At 44.4% G+C, this 16,886-nt stretch overlaps 1 protein-coding gene across 2 annotated transcripts in view; it reads right to left on the bottom strand.

Annotated features, from left to right (window-relative positions):
* The window catches only part of SAE1 (SUMO1 activating enzyme subunit 1), a 64,161-nt gene extending 53,249 nt beyond the window's left edge, over positions 1-10,912 (bottom strand). The window contains exons 1-2 of one of the 2 annotated variants that reach the window (XM_040323542.1): positions 10,747-10,912; positions 5,556-5,667 (exon numbers count right to left, since the gene is read on the bottom strand). In XM_040323542.1, coding sequence (XP_040179476.1) covers positions 5,556-5,667; positions 10,747-10,838 — 204 coding nt within the window. In that variant the 5' untranslated portion in view covers positions 10,839-10,912. The remainder of the gene's footprint in view (positions 1-5,555; positions 5,668-10,746) is intronic. The other variant, XM_040323541.1, reaches the window with a different exon arrangement.
* Between the last annotated feature and the right edge of the window lie 5,974 nt (positions 10,913-16,886).

The following is a 16,886-nucleotide window of genomic DNA, read 5'->3' as shown; positions in this document are numbered from 1 at the left end:
GTCAAAAGAACTAAAGGCAAAACCTTATCTTGTTTTAGATAGTGTGGGGATGGATTAGAACATGGGTCTTCAAACTACGGCCCTCCAGTTGTTCAGGAACTACAATTCCCATCATGCCTAGTCATGTCTGTGAATGTCAGTGTGTTACAATGCCTCATGGGATGTGTAGTTCTACAACAGCTGGAGGGCCGTAGTTTGAGGATCCCTGGATTAAAACACCTGTCAGTTTTTATTGTCATCTGTGTCCCAGTTAGGGAGATTCACCCTCTCTATTTGTCCTGTTTATCATTGAAATTAAAAGAAAATCTTAAATTTTGGGTTGTCCCCAGAAACTTAAGAGGGGAAATATTCCAATGGGGACCTGTCCAAATCGAATGCGATTTTCCCCAACGTGTGCGTGTAGAAAGGGAAAAGGGCCATCTAGTGGGCAGTTTATTAAAAATGTTAGTATATATCTGGCTAAATTCAAAATCTTCCTAGGTGTCCTGATCTGGGCAATGATAGTAAATCACGGCCATTGGAGGTGCTCACAGAGCGTGAGGAGATGTAAAGGCGGTCCACCCCCAAGCTGACATCACTCCTGCCCTACAACCACAGGATCCTGGAACTTCTTCAGCCCCGTAAGTACCTCCAGCAACTGAAATGTGCCATCATTGGTGGGACCAGGACACCCATTTCGCACTGTATTCCTTGCAATTCTTTGCGGTGCAATCCGCGCAAATTTTTTTGTATTGACGCAAATTGCATCACAAAGTATCAGTACTCGTTAAAAAAAAATAATAATAAAAAAAAAATAAAAATCAGTGCAACCCTACCTAGTCAACACCCTGCTGGCCCCTCCCTCCTGCCATAATTATTATTAGACATGATTTATATAGCGCCAAAAGTTTACGCAGCGCTTTACAATGTAGAGGGGGACAGCACAATTACAATACAGAAGGTACAGGAGGGCCCTGATCATAGAGCTTACATTCTAAAGGGAAGGGGGTAGAAAAGGTAATAGCTGCAGAGAATGATTTGATGGGGGTGGCTCAGGGACAGTTGATCGGTGGGTGTGGGATAGGCTTCTCAAAAAAAAAAAAAAAAATCTACTTGCATTGATTGCATAGAGAAGCACACAGACCCAGTAATGAGGTCCAACACTGAGTATGCAATTAAAATAGAAAAACGTAATAACTTCACTAGCATTTTGAGGAGGTGGGAGGGGAAAAAGCAGGGAAGGCAAAATATAAGCAGAATGAATTTCCGGTTTAAGCATGTTCTGAAAATTGGAGGGGAATTCCGCCGGAATAGTTTTTTTTAAAGTCGGTAGCTACAAATACTGCAGCTGCTGACTTTTAAAATAAGGACACTTACCTGTCCAGGGCGCCTGCAATATCCTCACCCGAAGCTGATCTGTCCTTCATCCCCCAGGAGGAGGAGGCAAGGGAATCGGGAAGTGAAGCCTTGCAGCTTCAGATTGTTTCCTACTGCACATGCGCGAGTCGCGCTGTGCGTCCTGACTGACCCCTGTGTGTCACCCAGAAGACAGTGGGGGGGACAGAGGAGGGGGCCAAACATGGCGTAGTTTGCCCTGGAAGCTGCGGCGCTCTCTTTCGCCAGAAGTAAAAGCAAATACCTGTATTAGAGACGGGCATCTGCTCCTCCCTGAAAGGTGCCAAATGTGACACCGAAGGGGGGGGGGGGGGGGACCGGATCAGCGGAAGTTCAATTTTTGGGTGGAACTCCCCTCTAAGGTTTCTTTCTGTACACTTGTTAGAAGAGAAATGTACATTGCTGATCTTTACCTCTAAAAAACACTATTTCATGGTGTTTTGATTCCTACGTTTAAGCACAAGGGCATTACTTATCAGTGTGATGTGTCCTGTTTTAGATGAAATCATCCTTCATCGATGACCGCCACTGCACTGGTGGATTACGGTGACGGGAGGTTAATAGAAATAAGGGAACTGTGACAGGAATTCATCAAAAAAAAAAAAAACCTTGAGTTTGGCTGCCCTTTCTGCCCAGCTCCTCCATTCATGGAAGCCGTACTATGGCTAGTACAAAGGAAAACCCAGGATCTATGAATGGGGGACGAGCTGATGTTGGAAAGGTCTGCCCCCTCCATTTAAACATTAAACATAGTATAGCTTCTATGAGACCCCTTTCACACTGAGGCTTTTTTTTTCCGGCATTTTAGCGCTAGAAATAGACTAAATAGCGCATCAAGCCCGCCTCCCATTTATTTCAGTGTGACTTTTCACACTGGGGCAGTGCGCTTGCGGGACGTTGGGAACGTTTCTGTAAGCAGCATCTTCAGAGTGGTTTGGGGGCACTGTATATAGCGCTCCCAAAACGCCCTGCACGTTGAAATTAATGGGCAGCGCTTCCAAAGAGGTTGAAAATCGCTTCAAAAGCGACGCAACATCGTTTTTAACCCCTTCTTTGCGGTTAAAATAACCCTGCTTGCGGGGCGAAAAGGACTTGCACAGCTGAAAACCAGCAGTGCTTTAGGCTGCATTCACACCTAGGCGTACAAAATCGCGAATTGCGGCGACAAATTGCAGCATTTTGTACCGCGATTTGCGGCGACAAAACGCCGCGATTGTGAATGCAGCCTCACCCCCTCTATGGAGATGGTTCACATCTCCTATGCCGAACGCTCCAAGCCGCCTGAAAAAAAGGTCCGGGACTTTTTTTCAGGCGGCTGGCGTACGGCGTTAGGCGTGGAGATGTGAACCATCTCCATAGAGGGCAATGTGTTTTCATCCCTCCAGCGTCTCGGGGCTGCTGCGGCGTCACACTACAGGCGACAAAACGCCTAGGTGTGAATGGGGGCTAACCGCTAACGTGACCGCGGCTCAGTGTGAAAGGGGTCTGAATGGAGGAGCTGGGCAGAGCGGGTGTTAAAAGTCAAGCTTTTTTGATGAAGTCCTGTCACAGCTTCCTCAGTTCTATCATCCCCCACGTTAGAGCTGCACAATTAATCGTTAAAAAAAATCGTGATCTCGATTCAACCCCCCTGACGATCTCCAATGCAGAGTTTGCCGATTTTTTCATATAACAAGTGGAGAGACTTATCTGCTCACTCCCTGTGTACTTCCTTCCCAGATCAAAGGGATGAACTTCTTGGTCAGTCTGCCAAGTTTTTAACAACATGAAACATTGTAACCAAAACTTCATTCCAACTTCTGTGTGTAAATGCAGGAAGTTTAACCACTTAAAGTCCAAATCTTTTTCTGACTTGTTAAAATCAATATTTTTTGCTAGAAAATTACTTGGAACCCCCAAACATTATATATATTTTAGCAGAGCCCCCGGGGAATAAAATGGCAATTGCTGCAATATTTTATGTCACACTGGATTTGCCCAGCGGTCTTTCAAATGCAATTTTTTGGGAAAAAAATTCAATGAATAAAATAAAAAAGAAACAGTAAAGTAAGTCCATTTACATTTGTTGTAAGCCCATTTTTTTGTTGTAATGTGAAAGATGATGTTACGCCACGAGAATCGTGATCCATCTTCTAAGCAAAAAAATAAAAATTGCGATTCTCATTTTAGCCAGAATCGTGCAGCTCTACCCCACGGCACCATAAAATTATAGAGACTGGAGCGGGAAGAGGCTATTGGAGGAAGATTTCACCTAAATCAGGACATAACAGTACAAGGGACACATCACTATGATGGCAAGAAACGTCCTTTTTAAAACTAATCGTAACCTTTAATGCTCACAAAGTCCCATAAAGAGCAGTTCCTCCCGCCCCCCCAAAAAAAAAAAAATTTAGTCAGCAGGTACAAATACTGTAGCTGCTGACTTTTTCTATTAGGAGACTTGCGTGTCCAGGCATCCAGCGGTGTCCTGACCTGAGCCGATTCTTGAATCGGATCTCTAGTGCTGGCTCTGCCATCTCGGCCAAGGGAAGCTTTGCAGCTTCACAGCCGGTTTCCTACTGCGCATGCGTGAATCGGAGGCAGCTCACTTAGCCGAAAGTGGGAGCCAGTACCTGTCAAAACCAGGTACCCCAAAAGGGGGGGGGGATTTAGACAAGCAGGGCTTCCCCCTTTGGGTGGAGCTCCACTTTAACCAGCACAAGGAATAGGAATAAGGAATTCCAACATTCTCGTGTGCTTGTTCCAGGTCCAACTGAGATGTATTGTCAGGTACAGCCAGGCAGCTAGCATTCTCAAAGGAAATGAGCAATGGCAACCTATATGTTTCTCGACAGGTGCACTTTAAAAGCACTCAAGCCTTTTTCTCATGAGGGGGGCAAGAATGCATATTACCTGAAAAAAAATGACAAGGAAACAGAAGACTTTCACTTTTTGCATAATATATTAAGTATCTTCGTTCTATTGTGGGAATCATTAAGCTTTCAGTCTGTCCTTTAATTTCCTTTCAAGTAATATTTGACAGCCAAATTATTTGTGAATCTCCCAGGAACTCTAGAGAATTTCACAATCTCCTTTTGTACATTTATTGGGTATTTTTAGGCATTGTTTAGTCGTTGCTTTTTTTCAGAAATGGGGCAACATAATCTGCAATGAGAACATACAGCATATTACTGAAGTAGTAGAGGAAAAAGTGTTGGCTTCAAGCAAAGTTCTTGGTTCACCATAACAATGCTTCTAATTGGTTATATAAGATCTGGACAAGGGCACAATACCCCACCGGAACCCTATAAAGATGGACTTTATTGGCACAACACAAGACCACAATGAATAACATTCTAATTGTTTATTACAATCCGGTTAAAATAGAACAAATAAAAGAAAGGACAATATATGTCCAAGAATCTAATTCCCAAAGATGGAGCTTGCGCTTTTCGGAAACCTCCTCCGGTGTCACATTTGGCACCTTTCAGGGGGGAGGGGGGTTGCAGATACCCGTCTAGATTTGCACCCACTTCCGGGAATACGGTACTGCGGCAGACACGCCTCTACCTGCAACCCCCGCTGTCTTCTGGGAAACACACTGAACCAGTGACGACGCATGCGCAGTAGGGAACCGGGCAGTGAACCTGCAACGCTCCACCTTCCGATTCCCTAACCGAGGATGGCGGGGGGTGCAACCGAGAGAATATATGCAATACAAAGCGGCTTCTCCAAATCCAGGATGTCTGTCAAAGAAAGCCTAAGATAGAAAAACAAATGCAACCACCACATCTAAGAATTGGTAAGTTGCGACATTAAAAAAAAGGTAATAAAAGGTTTGCTTAGGGGTTTAATACTGCTTTTGTGAGGTCTACTCTCACTTTCCTTCTGAAACAGGAAGTGATCAGTAAACATGGAAGGTAGTAAAATTCTTAGTCATTCTAACCCCTCTCTGCATACCAATAAAAGATGGTATGAGTAGTAGCCAGAAATGCTAGTCAAAAGAGAAGGCCTTGAAAGTCTAAATGTAGCTGTCACTTCTTCACTGCAATTAGTCAATTGACAGAAGTTCCTAATAGAGAGTCTCTTTGTGACCCCTCATCAGGGTAATAAATGTTCATTTTAAGGATTCTTGGTAAAAAAAAAAAAAAAAAAACACACACACACACACACACACACTTCACACTTGTGGCATCACCCACCAGCTGATGGTCCAGTAATGTCAGTTCCTGAACTCCCGCCAAGATAAGATTCTTTGCCACTTCAGCACCCAAACCGCTCATGCCAGCCAGAAGGACTTTGGATTTGCGAAGCCTAAAGGAGAAGGAAAAAACAAATTACTGGCAAAGAACTGAGACCACACAAACAGTTTCTGAAATGTAGACACCTCATAATTGACATTTTGCTCACCAGAATCATTAACCACTGGGCTATTGGAGCAATTCGGAGAAAAATTTTTTACCTGTCAGAAATGACTAAGAAGCACCACAAAAGTTTATATTTTCTGAAAGCAGAAACTGAGGAGAATAAAATGATGGTAGTTGCAATTGTTTATGTCACACGATACTTGGGCAGCTATTAATCACACACACACTTTCAAGAAAAAGTACAAATACTGTAGCTGCCGACTTTTACTATTAGGGCACCTACCTGTCCAGGGATCCTGCGGTGTCTTCACCCAAGCCAATACTGGAATCGGCTCTCAGGTGCTGGCACCGCCATCTTGAGTAAAAGAAACTGCCAGTGAAGCCTTGAGGCTTCACAGACGATTTCCTACTGCGCATGCACAAATTGCACTGCACTTTCTTAAAGAGCCAGATGCAGCAAGGGCTGAACTTCTGGCTGAGTTTGCCGCAGCAACCTCACCAGGGAGTGGGAGGAGGTACCTATCTAAACCAGGTACTCTAACAAGGGGGACAACAAACTCTGTATGCAATATCATTGCAGGTACTTTTGATATAGATTAGGGGTCTATAAGACCTGCAGCAGGGGTGAGTGCCACATAACATTGATAAGACTAGAGTGGTTCGGATCACTTATCGGAAACCCTTTACCAGCCATTACTGATACAAAGCATGATTTAACCACTTGCCTACCATGACATTTATAAACCTACCTCGATTTTTTAGTTGCCTAAAAGTACATGGTACTGCAGCTCTATGCGGCACATGTTTTACAAAAGGGCAGAAGCCAATTGGTTGCTATGCAGAGCTGCATCGGATTTTGCATTCTCCAATATTAGTAAATCAACCTCACTGTGCTCGCCCATTTGTTCACATCGGGTTGTTTTGACATGTAAAATCGCTGGCAATGGCACCGTCTGACACTGACTTTGCGGCACCATACCGATTCCCAAAAGTAGTTCCTGTACTACTTCTGGCGACTTTGGTGGCGATGTAAATAGACATCTGTACACAAACCCGCACAGATGCCTGTCAAATCGCCCCCGAAGTCGGACTACATTATGGGTAGGTGTACGTTGCTTTGTGCAATAGATACAGTGGGTGCGCAACGTCCGCCGGCCACACGTGATCGCTTCACAGAGAGCCAGAACAGAGATCTGTCAATGTAAACAAACAGATCCCGTTCTGTTGTCAGGGTAGTAGGGAGATCGTCTGTTCCTAGTGATCAGGAACAGCGATCTCTCTGTACTCCCAGTGAGTACATTTTTATAGCTGTATAAACGTCACTGGTCGCAAAAAAAGTGGGAAAAGTGTCTGATCCGTCTGCCGCAATCCCGCAAAAAATTGCCGATCGCCGACATTAATAGTAAAAAAAAAAAAAAAAAGGAATAAAAATGCCATAAATCTATCCCCTATTTTGTAGATGCAATAACTTTTGCGCAAACCAATATACGCTTATTTTTTTTCTTTTTACCAACAATATGTAGAATACATATTGGTCTAAACTGATAAATATTTTTAATTTTTTTATATATATTATAGCAGTAAAAAAATCGTTTTTTTCAAAACAATTTTTTTTGTTTATTGCGCAAAAATATTAAACCGCGGAGGTGATCAAATACCACCAAAAGAAAGCTCTAATAGGACATTATCCCATAAATAAATCTGTGTGACGAAACATGTCGGGCGTGGCTGTACGGCAATCATCTGTAACACTTGACGCTGCACACCAGACTAGAAAGTAAAGGTCCAAGCTTTAGATGAGGGTGAGCTAGCACACCTTGGGTCCGCAACACACCACTATAGGCATTTAATAGAATACTTTCTGTGGTATTTCTGCTTGCTTTGAAGTATATTGATGCGACATGTGGAGAGATACTTATTTATTGTCACGACTGGATATCTGAGATAATTTAACCCTTTCTGTGTGGTTTAAAGCGTTTAAGCCAAGCACGAGAGTGTAATGCCCTGTACACACGATCGGTCCATCCGATGAAAACGGTCTGATGGATTTTTCCATCAGTTATCCGATGAAGCTGACTGATGATCAGTCGTGCCTACACACCATCAGTTAAAAAAAAAAAAAAACGATTGTGTCAGAACGCGGTGACGTAAAACACAACGACGTGCTGAGAAAAATTAAGTTCAATGCTTCCAAGCATGCGTTGACTTGATTCTGAGCATGCGTGGATTTTTAACCGATGGACGTGCCCACAGACAATCGTTTTTTTCTATAGGTTTTTTATCCATCAGATAATTTTAAAACTAGTTCCTAATTTTTTTAACCGATGAATAAATAACCGATGGGGCCCACACACGATCGGTTTAGTCTGATGAAAATGGTCCATCAGACCGTTTTCATCAGACAAACCGATCGTGTGTACGCGGCATATAAAGTTGGCGAGTGCGTTTTCCAAAGGGAGCCAAATCACTTGCACATATCGGTGTGGTGGATAAATAGAGAGAAATTACACTGAGTCAATCTACCGGATTATTCTTAAGGACTTTTAATATAAGGCCCCATTCACACGGACCGACCATTCAGGTCCGCCTGTCAATTTTGACGGCGGACCTGAACGGCCGCTCCATGCAGTCCTATGGAGCGTCGGATGTCAGCAAAGACATGTCCGCTGACATCCAGCACATGCTGTCCGTTTTCATCAGATCGCTCCATAGGAATCAGCGGCGCTGCACAAGCCCCTCCCCGCTCAGTGAGCAGAGAAGAGCTTGTCATCTGGCAGCTCAGCGGAGATCTGCGGACTGATCTCCCGCTGAGCTGGCGACGGAGTCCGCCTCCTGTGAATGGGGCCTTAAATTAGTTTTTTCACTTGTCACAGGGCGATAATGTCATATTAATCTTTGTTTATTAAGAATTTTCACTTTATTACATACTATTGTGATTTAAGCGGCACTATTTTTTCCACTTTCTAGTTTTGATAGGGGTTAAAGGGACACTAAAGGTTCCCTTTTTTAAAAAAAACATGTTATACTTACCTCCACTGTGCAGCTAGTTTTGCACATAGTGGCCCCGATCCTGGTCTTCTAGGGTCCCTCGGCTCTTCCCGCAAGAACTAACCCCCTTCATGGGAACTCTCTCCCATGGGAGTTAGTTGTTGCGGGCGCGCTCCCGTGATACAGCCTGCAGCCATAGCCGCCGACTGTATTACTCGGTCCCAACCCCCCGTCATTGATTTGATTGACAGCAGTGGGAGCCAATGGCTGCGCTGCTATCAACCAATGAATGAGCCGAGAAGCCAGCGCAATCACGGCGCAGAAATTTCGAGGGGTCAGGCAAGTAAATGGGGGCTCGGGGGGGGGGGGGGGTGTGCTAATCCTCGGATGTTTTTTCACCTTAATGCATAAAATGCATTAGACCCCTTTCACACTCAAGAGTTTTTCAGGCGGCTTAGCGCTAAAAATAGCGCCCAAATACCGCCTGAAAAACTCCTGCCCTGCAGTCTCAATGTGAAAGCCTGAGTGCTTTCACACTGAGGCGATGAGCTGGCGGGCCCACTCCAAAAGTCCTGCCAGCAGCATCTTCGGAGCGGTGAGAGGAGCGGTGTTTTTACCGCTCCTTCCTATTGAAAAAGGAATGGGACACCGCGGTAATACCACCAGCAATGCGCCTCTGCAGAGGCGCATTGCCGGCGGCATTAACCTTTTTTCGGTCGCTAGCGGGGGTTAAAACCGCACCGCTAGTGGTCGAAATACTGCCACAATTACGACGGTATAGCGCCGCTAAAAATAGCGGCGCTATACCGCCACTGCACCTCCCGCCCCAGTGTGAAAGGGGCCTTTAAGAGGAAGTAAAGTCTCCTTAAAAAAATAAAAAATACACCCTGTAAGACTAGCATACTAGCCCATTAATAAGTACTTGGATGAGATTGAAGCCCCTGCAGTGAAAAAACATGATCCTTTACAACCCCTTTAAAATACTACTTGCATTTCTTAATTATTTAAAGGGGCTGCATCATTGGGAACATTCACTTATTCTAGGTGCAGTGGTGGGACTTCAAATGTGGGCGTGTTAGACTTGCTGACCATCAGTTCTAGCATCTGTGTACTACTAAGGCCTCATTCACACAGGGCTACCGATCCGTGTGAAGGACCACCTTCACTCGCGCAGATTTGGGGGGGCTTAAGGCAAGGGTCTAAAGTCAGGGTCAATTTTTGGTTGGATTAATTTTTTAAAAAGCATTTTTTAAATTAGTGTCAGTAAGTTTTAGGTAGAAAAACAAAAACGCAGAATTCGTGCCATTTGTTCCGGACTGTACTACAGGGACAAATAACACATATGTGGTATCGCTGCAATCAAGAGCAGGAGAACTTAGTGTGGGTTGTTCTTGGGTAGTAAATGATAATAGTAAAAAATATACAAATGAATACATATATATATATATATATATATATATATATACACATATATACTATTTTGGCTCAGTTTTTCTTTGAAATAAGGCGACATGGACCTCTTGATACACAAAGCAGTTGTTGATCATTTGTATTTTTACCAACATGTCAAAGTTGCAGACTGTGTCCAGCCATTGGGATTTGTGGTCCTCGGTCACTGAGGGGTTAACAATAGACCAAAGCGCATCTATTAGAAAGCTAAGCTCCACCTACTGGCCAATCAGAGTTCTTCCACCAGCTGCTGAGAACCTGACTGGACAGTGCAGTGGCAGGAGGGACATCAGGTATATAAACCTCCATAACAAAGTGAAACTGAATCAGAGAGGCACGCAAATGACAGGAAGAATGGCAGCACATCCCTCACATGGCAGAGAGGACCCAGCCTGGACTCTAGTGCCCCCCTCTGGGCTGATCACCATTCTCTGCAGGCTCTGTTCGGGTGAAACTACAACCCCCAGCATGCTCCAGCACAGAACTCAAAACATGAGCCCCGCAGGGAATGCTGGGAGTTGTAGTTCCCTGCACAGTGAATAGAAGTGATGATGTAAAGTAGACGAAGCGTTCAGTCAGGTCCAGTCACCTATTCTGCGCCTCCAGTCCCCACAGGCGGATCTGGCGATCATACTGCGCGGCCTCCTCCTCACTAATCACCGTTTGTTCCTTCTCCACCATCTTCTCCCGCCGCTACACACACACCGAATGAATGGAGGACAACGGGGGGCGGGGCCCGGCAACGTCACTACCTATTTGTCGGCCCACGTGACGTTCGCCCTTCCCGCCCTTTCCTGTCAAGCGTCATGTGATCTTTTTCCTTACAGAGATTGGATGGAAGCCGCTTGCATGGGGACACCGAGATAGTGCCCTCTAGTGTGTCAAGTGCTCATTGCAAACCCCGTGTGATGGAGACAACGGCTACTTATAGTTGGTGCTTAGATACAACAGCGCCCTCTAGCGTGTGAAGTGTTCACTGCAAACCATGTTCAAAGCTTACAAGAGCAAGAGCTCCATCTTGTAGACATGCGCACTGCCGGAAAAAATAATCTTCGTTTTCGTTTCATAATCTTTCTTCATTGTTTTTCGGATCATTCGTTATATCAAATAAATTCAAAACTTTGGATAAATTCTAGTTTGTTACATTCCATTTGTTTAGATGCGATATTAGTTATTTTGAAAGAACGAAAATCTGAAATTTGAAAGAACTAAAATCCAAAAGAACAAAAAACATTCAGATAATTTCTATTATAATTAAAGTATTACCTTTTATTAACCATTATTATTGTTTTTATTATTATTATTACTATTACTAGGGCTTTTTTTCAGGGGTAACTTGGGGAAACTCAGTTCCACCACCTCTGGCTCAGACCCTTGGAGGTGTCCTGCTCACCACAATCACTTGTAAACACAGAAGTCTGGTTTCTGTGTTTACAAGTGACAGCTCTGCACTCTGTGTGTAACCCCCCTGAACTCTACACTCTGTATGTAATGCAATCCTGGTATTTAATGCCCCTTTAAGACCCTTCTACTGTTTGTTGTGATATTTGAACGGGGATCGTGGATGAGTTCCTGCACCTATTTTTTGAGAAAAAAGCTCTGGTTATAAACTATTAAATTATAGGTATTGGAATTTGGTATTTCGGATAATTCGTAACTTTGTATAACTTCATATTTGTTATGTTCACAATAATTATAATTAAAAAAACTATAACAATGGTTAATAAATGTAATATTTTAATACCAAATGTTTTTTTTTTTCGGTTTTCATTCTTTCAGATTTTCGTTCTTTTGAATTTTCAGATTTTTGTTCTTATTTTCAGATTTTCATTCTTTAGAATTTGTCAGATTTTCGTTTTTATTTTCTGATTTTCGACCTTTCGGATTTTATAGTTCTTTTGAATATAAAAATTGTGTTTAATATAAGTACAGTAAAAAGCCATATGGTTTGCTTACTCTTCTAATATGTTAAAGGCTTTACTATGGTCATCATGAGTAATAAAGTGGACCTGTTGTGAGTAACTTTACAAGTCTGTGTGAATAAATTCTTGATGTCTCCACAGCATCCTTTTTTCAGAAAAGCTCCAACTTTTATCATTAAAAAGACTTTAAGGAGAAGTGCCGGAATCCTAAAAAAAAAAAAAAATATCTATACAAACCTACCTATTGCAGCATCAGTCCAATGCTGCAGTTGTCCCCGGCCTACTCTTCAAGCAATCGGAAATTCCGACAAGAAAACCGTGGATTTTTTTCCGACTGAATTCTGGCTCAAACTTGTGCTGCATACACACGGTCACACAAAATTCCGATCATCAAGAACGCGATGACATACAACACTACAACGAGCTGAGAAAAATGAAGCTCAATGCTTCTGAGCATGCGTCGACTTGATTCCGAGTATGAGTGTTTTTTTGTGCGTCGGAATTGCATAAAGACGATTGGAATTTTCGACAAGAACTTTGGTCACACAAAATTCTGACCATCAAGAACGGAGTGACGTACAACACTACGACAAGCCGAGAAAAATTAAGTTCCATGCTTCCGAGCATGCGTCGCCTTGATTCAGAGCATGCATGTTTTTTGCACGTCGGAATTGCATACAGACTATTGGAATTTCCGGCAAGAACTTTTCTCGTCGGAAGATTTGAGAACCAGCTCTCAAATTTTTGCTGTCGGAAATTTTCGACAGAAAAAGTCCAATGGGGCCTACACATGGTCGGAATTTCCGACCAAAAGCTCACATTGAACTTTTCTTGTGTGTATGCGGCATTATATGGAATCCGTATACCACGCTGCTACACTCCTGCCTCCCTTGCTAGAAGAGGAAAGAACTTCACATATTCTCAGATGCATCTACTGAGACTATAGCAGCTGTCGCTTACCTCAAGGTAAGAGACTCTTCTAATCAAGCCCACATAGGGTTTCTATTTGGGAAAGCTAAGTTAGCACCTAAACCTGAACACACGATTCCCAGGCTTGAACTTTGTGGAACTGTGCTGGCTGTAAAAATAGCAGATTTCATACTGCGTGAGCTAGACATTCAGATAGATGACATCAACTTCTACACAGACAGCAAAGTTGTTCTGGGCTACATATACAACCAGACTAAACGTTTCTATATCTATGTCAGCAACCGTGTAGAGAGAATCAGGAAATCATATAAACCTGAACAATGGCATTATATTCCATCGGAAATTAACCCTGCAGATCATGCCACCAGGCCAGTGTCTGCAAGTGTCAAATTCTTCTTGGTTAATAGATCCTGAATTCCTGCTGGATCATCCAGAAGAAACCACAGCTGATTAATTCAGTCTTCTAGAACCTGACAAAGATCTAGAGACCCCAACTATCCTTACCCCAGCTACTCTTCTTACCCAGAAGCTTGGGTCTGTTCCTCTTCCATCTGGAACAGGAAATCTGTGCTATGACCAGTGGAAGCGAGTACAACACCTCGCCAACTGCTTCTGGAATCGTTGGAAGATGGAGTATCTTTCTACTCTGCAAGAAAGCAGGAAATGGCAACGCCTGGACCCTAACATACAAGTTGGGGATCTTGTTCTGTTTAAGGACCATCAAGCTGAAAGAATCAAATGGCCCATGGGACTTATTGTAAAGAGCAGTCCTAGTGATGATGGTAAGGTAGGCAAGGTTGAGGTGAAGGTTTCAAGACAAGGGACTGTAAAGACTTCCATCAGACCTATCACGGAACTTATTCTGCTCTTGTCCTTTGGAGAATGAACTTGTCTGCTTACGCTGCTGGATCCTACTTGTGACTTCAAGAAGAAAGTGTCTTGAACTTTAGTTGACATAACTTGAAGCCTTAAATTGAGAGTTATTGTTATTGCATTATATGCATGTTCTTCAAGACATCAAAGCAAATTACACTGTTTGTTATTTTCAGTTGCATCACTACCGTTCTGATGTATATAGTGATATTTACAATGCCAGATGGGGAGTGTGTCGCCCAAATGGGGCATAGAATTTATATATATTGTTTCTCTCAACCATTTTCTATGGACGTTTTTCACATTCTGTCATCTAGTGACCTTTTGTGGTAATGCACCTATTTTTCCATGTTCTTTTCTCTGATGAATGACACACTTCCTTCGTATGTAATGCTCCACCCCTTCTTCCTGTGTTTGGTACTTCCTGTGTAATGGAGGCAGCTAACAGGCTACATGTTACAGGGCACATGTATTCTGCATAGTAAGCTACAGAACATATCATCTTTTGACCACATAAGTACCACAACCTATGCATCTCTTGTATCCTGTCATCTGCTGTAACCTGATGTCCAGAATAAAAGCACCTTTGTGGATAGAATCGGTACTTGGCAAGTTCAAGCTATCTTATAAGGATTGTCCTCAGTGATTATATCTGCTTATACAGGCCAGGCATAGAGGTCTCACAAGAGATAAATTGCTTCACAACAATCAGAGTCAGAATACCCCCAGCACTGGTGTCAGCGGACACATTATTAACCCTCAGCACTGGTGTCAGCGGACGCAGTATAAACCCCCAGCACTGGTGTCAGCGGACGCATTAATAACTCCCAGCACTGGTGTCAGAGGACGCATTATTAACCACTAGCACTGGTGTCAGCGGACACACTATTAACCCCCCAGCACTAGTGTCAGCTGACACATTATTAATCCCTAGCACTGGTGTCAGCTGACACACTATTAACCCCCAGCACTGGTGTCAGTGGACGCACTATTAACCCCCAGCACTGGTGTCAGTGGACGCACTATTAACCCCCAGCACTGGTGTCAGCTGACGCATTACTAACCCCCAGCACTGGTGTCAGCAGATGCACTATTAACCCCCATCACTGTTGTCAGAGGATGCATTATTAAATCCCAGCACTGGTATCAGCGGATGCACTATTCACCCCCATCATTGGTGTCAGCGGACACACTATTAACCCCCCGCACTGGTTTCAGGGGATGCATTATTAACCACTAGCACTGGTGTCAGCGGAGACACTATTAACCCCCTAGCACTGGTGTTAGCTGACACATTATTAACCACCAGCACTGGTGTCAGTGGACGCATTATTAACCCCACAGCACTGGTGTCAGGAGACGCACTATTAACCTAGGGTGACCAGACATCCCCAGTTTCAGGGGACAGTCCCCTGATTGAGGACACTGTCCCCGAAGTGTGTCCCTGGTTTTGTCCCCAGATTGGATTTAATAGGGGGCAGGGGCAATTTCAAAGACAATCAGTGCAGAATTAAAATAAAAAAAATTAGAATTACACCCCCCCCCCCCGCTCTGCCATGCCTACTAGCATAGGGGGGTTGTATTTTTCCCATTATCTGTGCCCCTTTCTGATGATCATGTGCTGGTCGGAGCGGAGGGAATATTTCTTCAGTTTCGGGCGCATGCCCATTTAGCTTCGCTCGCATGTTTTTCTGCCTTGGCTCAAATCCTGGCCAGTCACCTGCCTGCTTATCTCCTTGCCTTCCCTGGCAGAGTGATCTTCCTCCGCTCCCCATCCAGTAGTAGCCCAAAGAGTAAGACTTGAGAAGCTGTGATGCAGGCGGCGACGGGCAGAGAGTCGCTGATTGTTGCCATTACTAGTAAAGAAAAAATATGTCCCCGGATTTCATTTTATGAATCTGGTCACCTTATATTAACCCCCCCAGCACTGGTGTCAGCGGACGCACTATTAACCCTCAGCATTGGTGTCAGCAGATGCACTATTAACCCCCAGCACTGGTGTCAGCAGATGCACTATTAACCCCCAGCACTGGTGTCAGCAGATGCACTATTAACCCCCAGCACTGGTGTCAGAGGATGCATTATTAAATCCCAGCACTGGTGTCAGTGGATGCACTATTCACCCCCATCATTGGTGTCAGCAAACGCACTATTAACCCCCAGCACTGGTTTCAGGGGATGCATTATTAACCACTAGCACTGGTGTCAGCGGACACACTATTAACCCCCTAGCACTGGTGTCAGCGGACGCACTATTAACCCCACAGCACTGGTGTCAGGGGACGCACTATTAATCCCCCAGCACTGGTGTCAGCGGATGCACTATTAACTCTCAGCATTGGTGACAGCAGATGCACTATTAACCCCCAGCACTGGCGTCAGCGGACGCATTATTAACCCCCAGCACTGGTGTCAGCGGACATACTATTAAGCCCCAGCACTGGTGTCAGCGGACGCACTATTAACCCCCCAGCACTGGTGTCAGCGGACACACTATTTAGCCCCAGCACTGGTGTCAGCAGACGCCCCATTAACCCCCAGCACTGGTGTCAGTGGACGTACTATTAACCCCCAGCACTACACTCCACAAATTACTCCCCCTTCACACTTCACAAATAGCCCCCAACACTTCACAACTACTCCCTCTTCACAAATTTCAACCCCAGTCACCCCACTAAGGACTTTGCTCAGCCTCTGTGTGATGGCTCACTTACCTCTCCTCCTGGCAGTCAGCTGGTGGCCTGATCTTCTGCCTCCAGAGTCCTTTCATCCTGATATGTCCTGGCTCAACACAGGCCTAGTGCCAGGGCATACAGAGAACCCAAGGATCTCCCGCCCTGAGGTGGCAGCAGGACCCTGGATTCGGGGCCGGGCACAGCCCCTGAGGGAGCACAGCTCTGAATGATCATCAGAGCCTTGATGGGCGGGGCAATGGGCAGATCCTCCCTCCGCTCTGTTCTCTCTCTGCTCTCCTGTGTTGTGTCTGTTTCGTTTGCTGCACAGG

This window comes from Rana temporaria, chromosome 9, assembly GCF_905171775.1.
Source record: "Rana temporaria chromosome 9, aRanTem1.1, whole genome shotgun sequence".
Classification (NCBI taxonomy): domain Eukaryota; kingdom Metazoa; phylum Chordata; class Amphibia; order Anura; family Ranidae; genus Rana; species Rana temporaria.
This window is presented reverse-complemented; position numbering and strand designations above follow the sequence as displayed.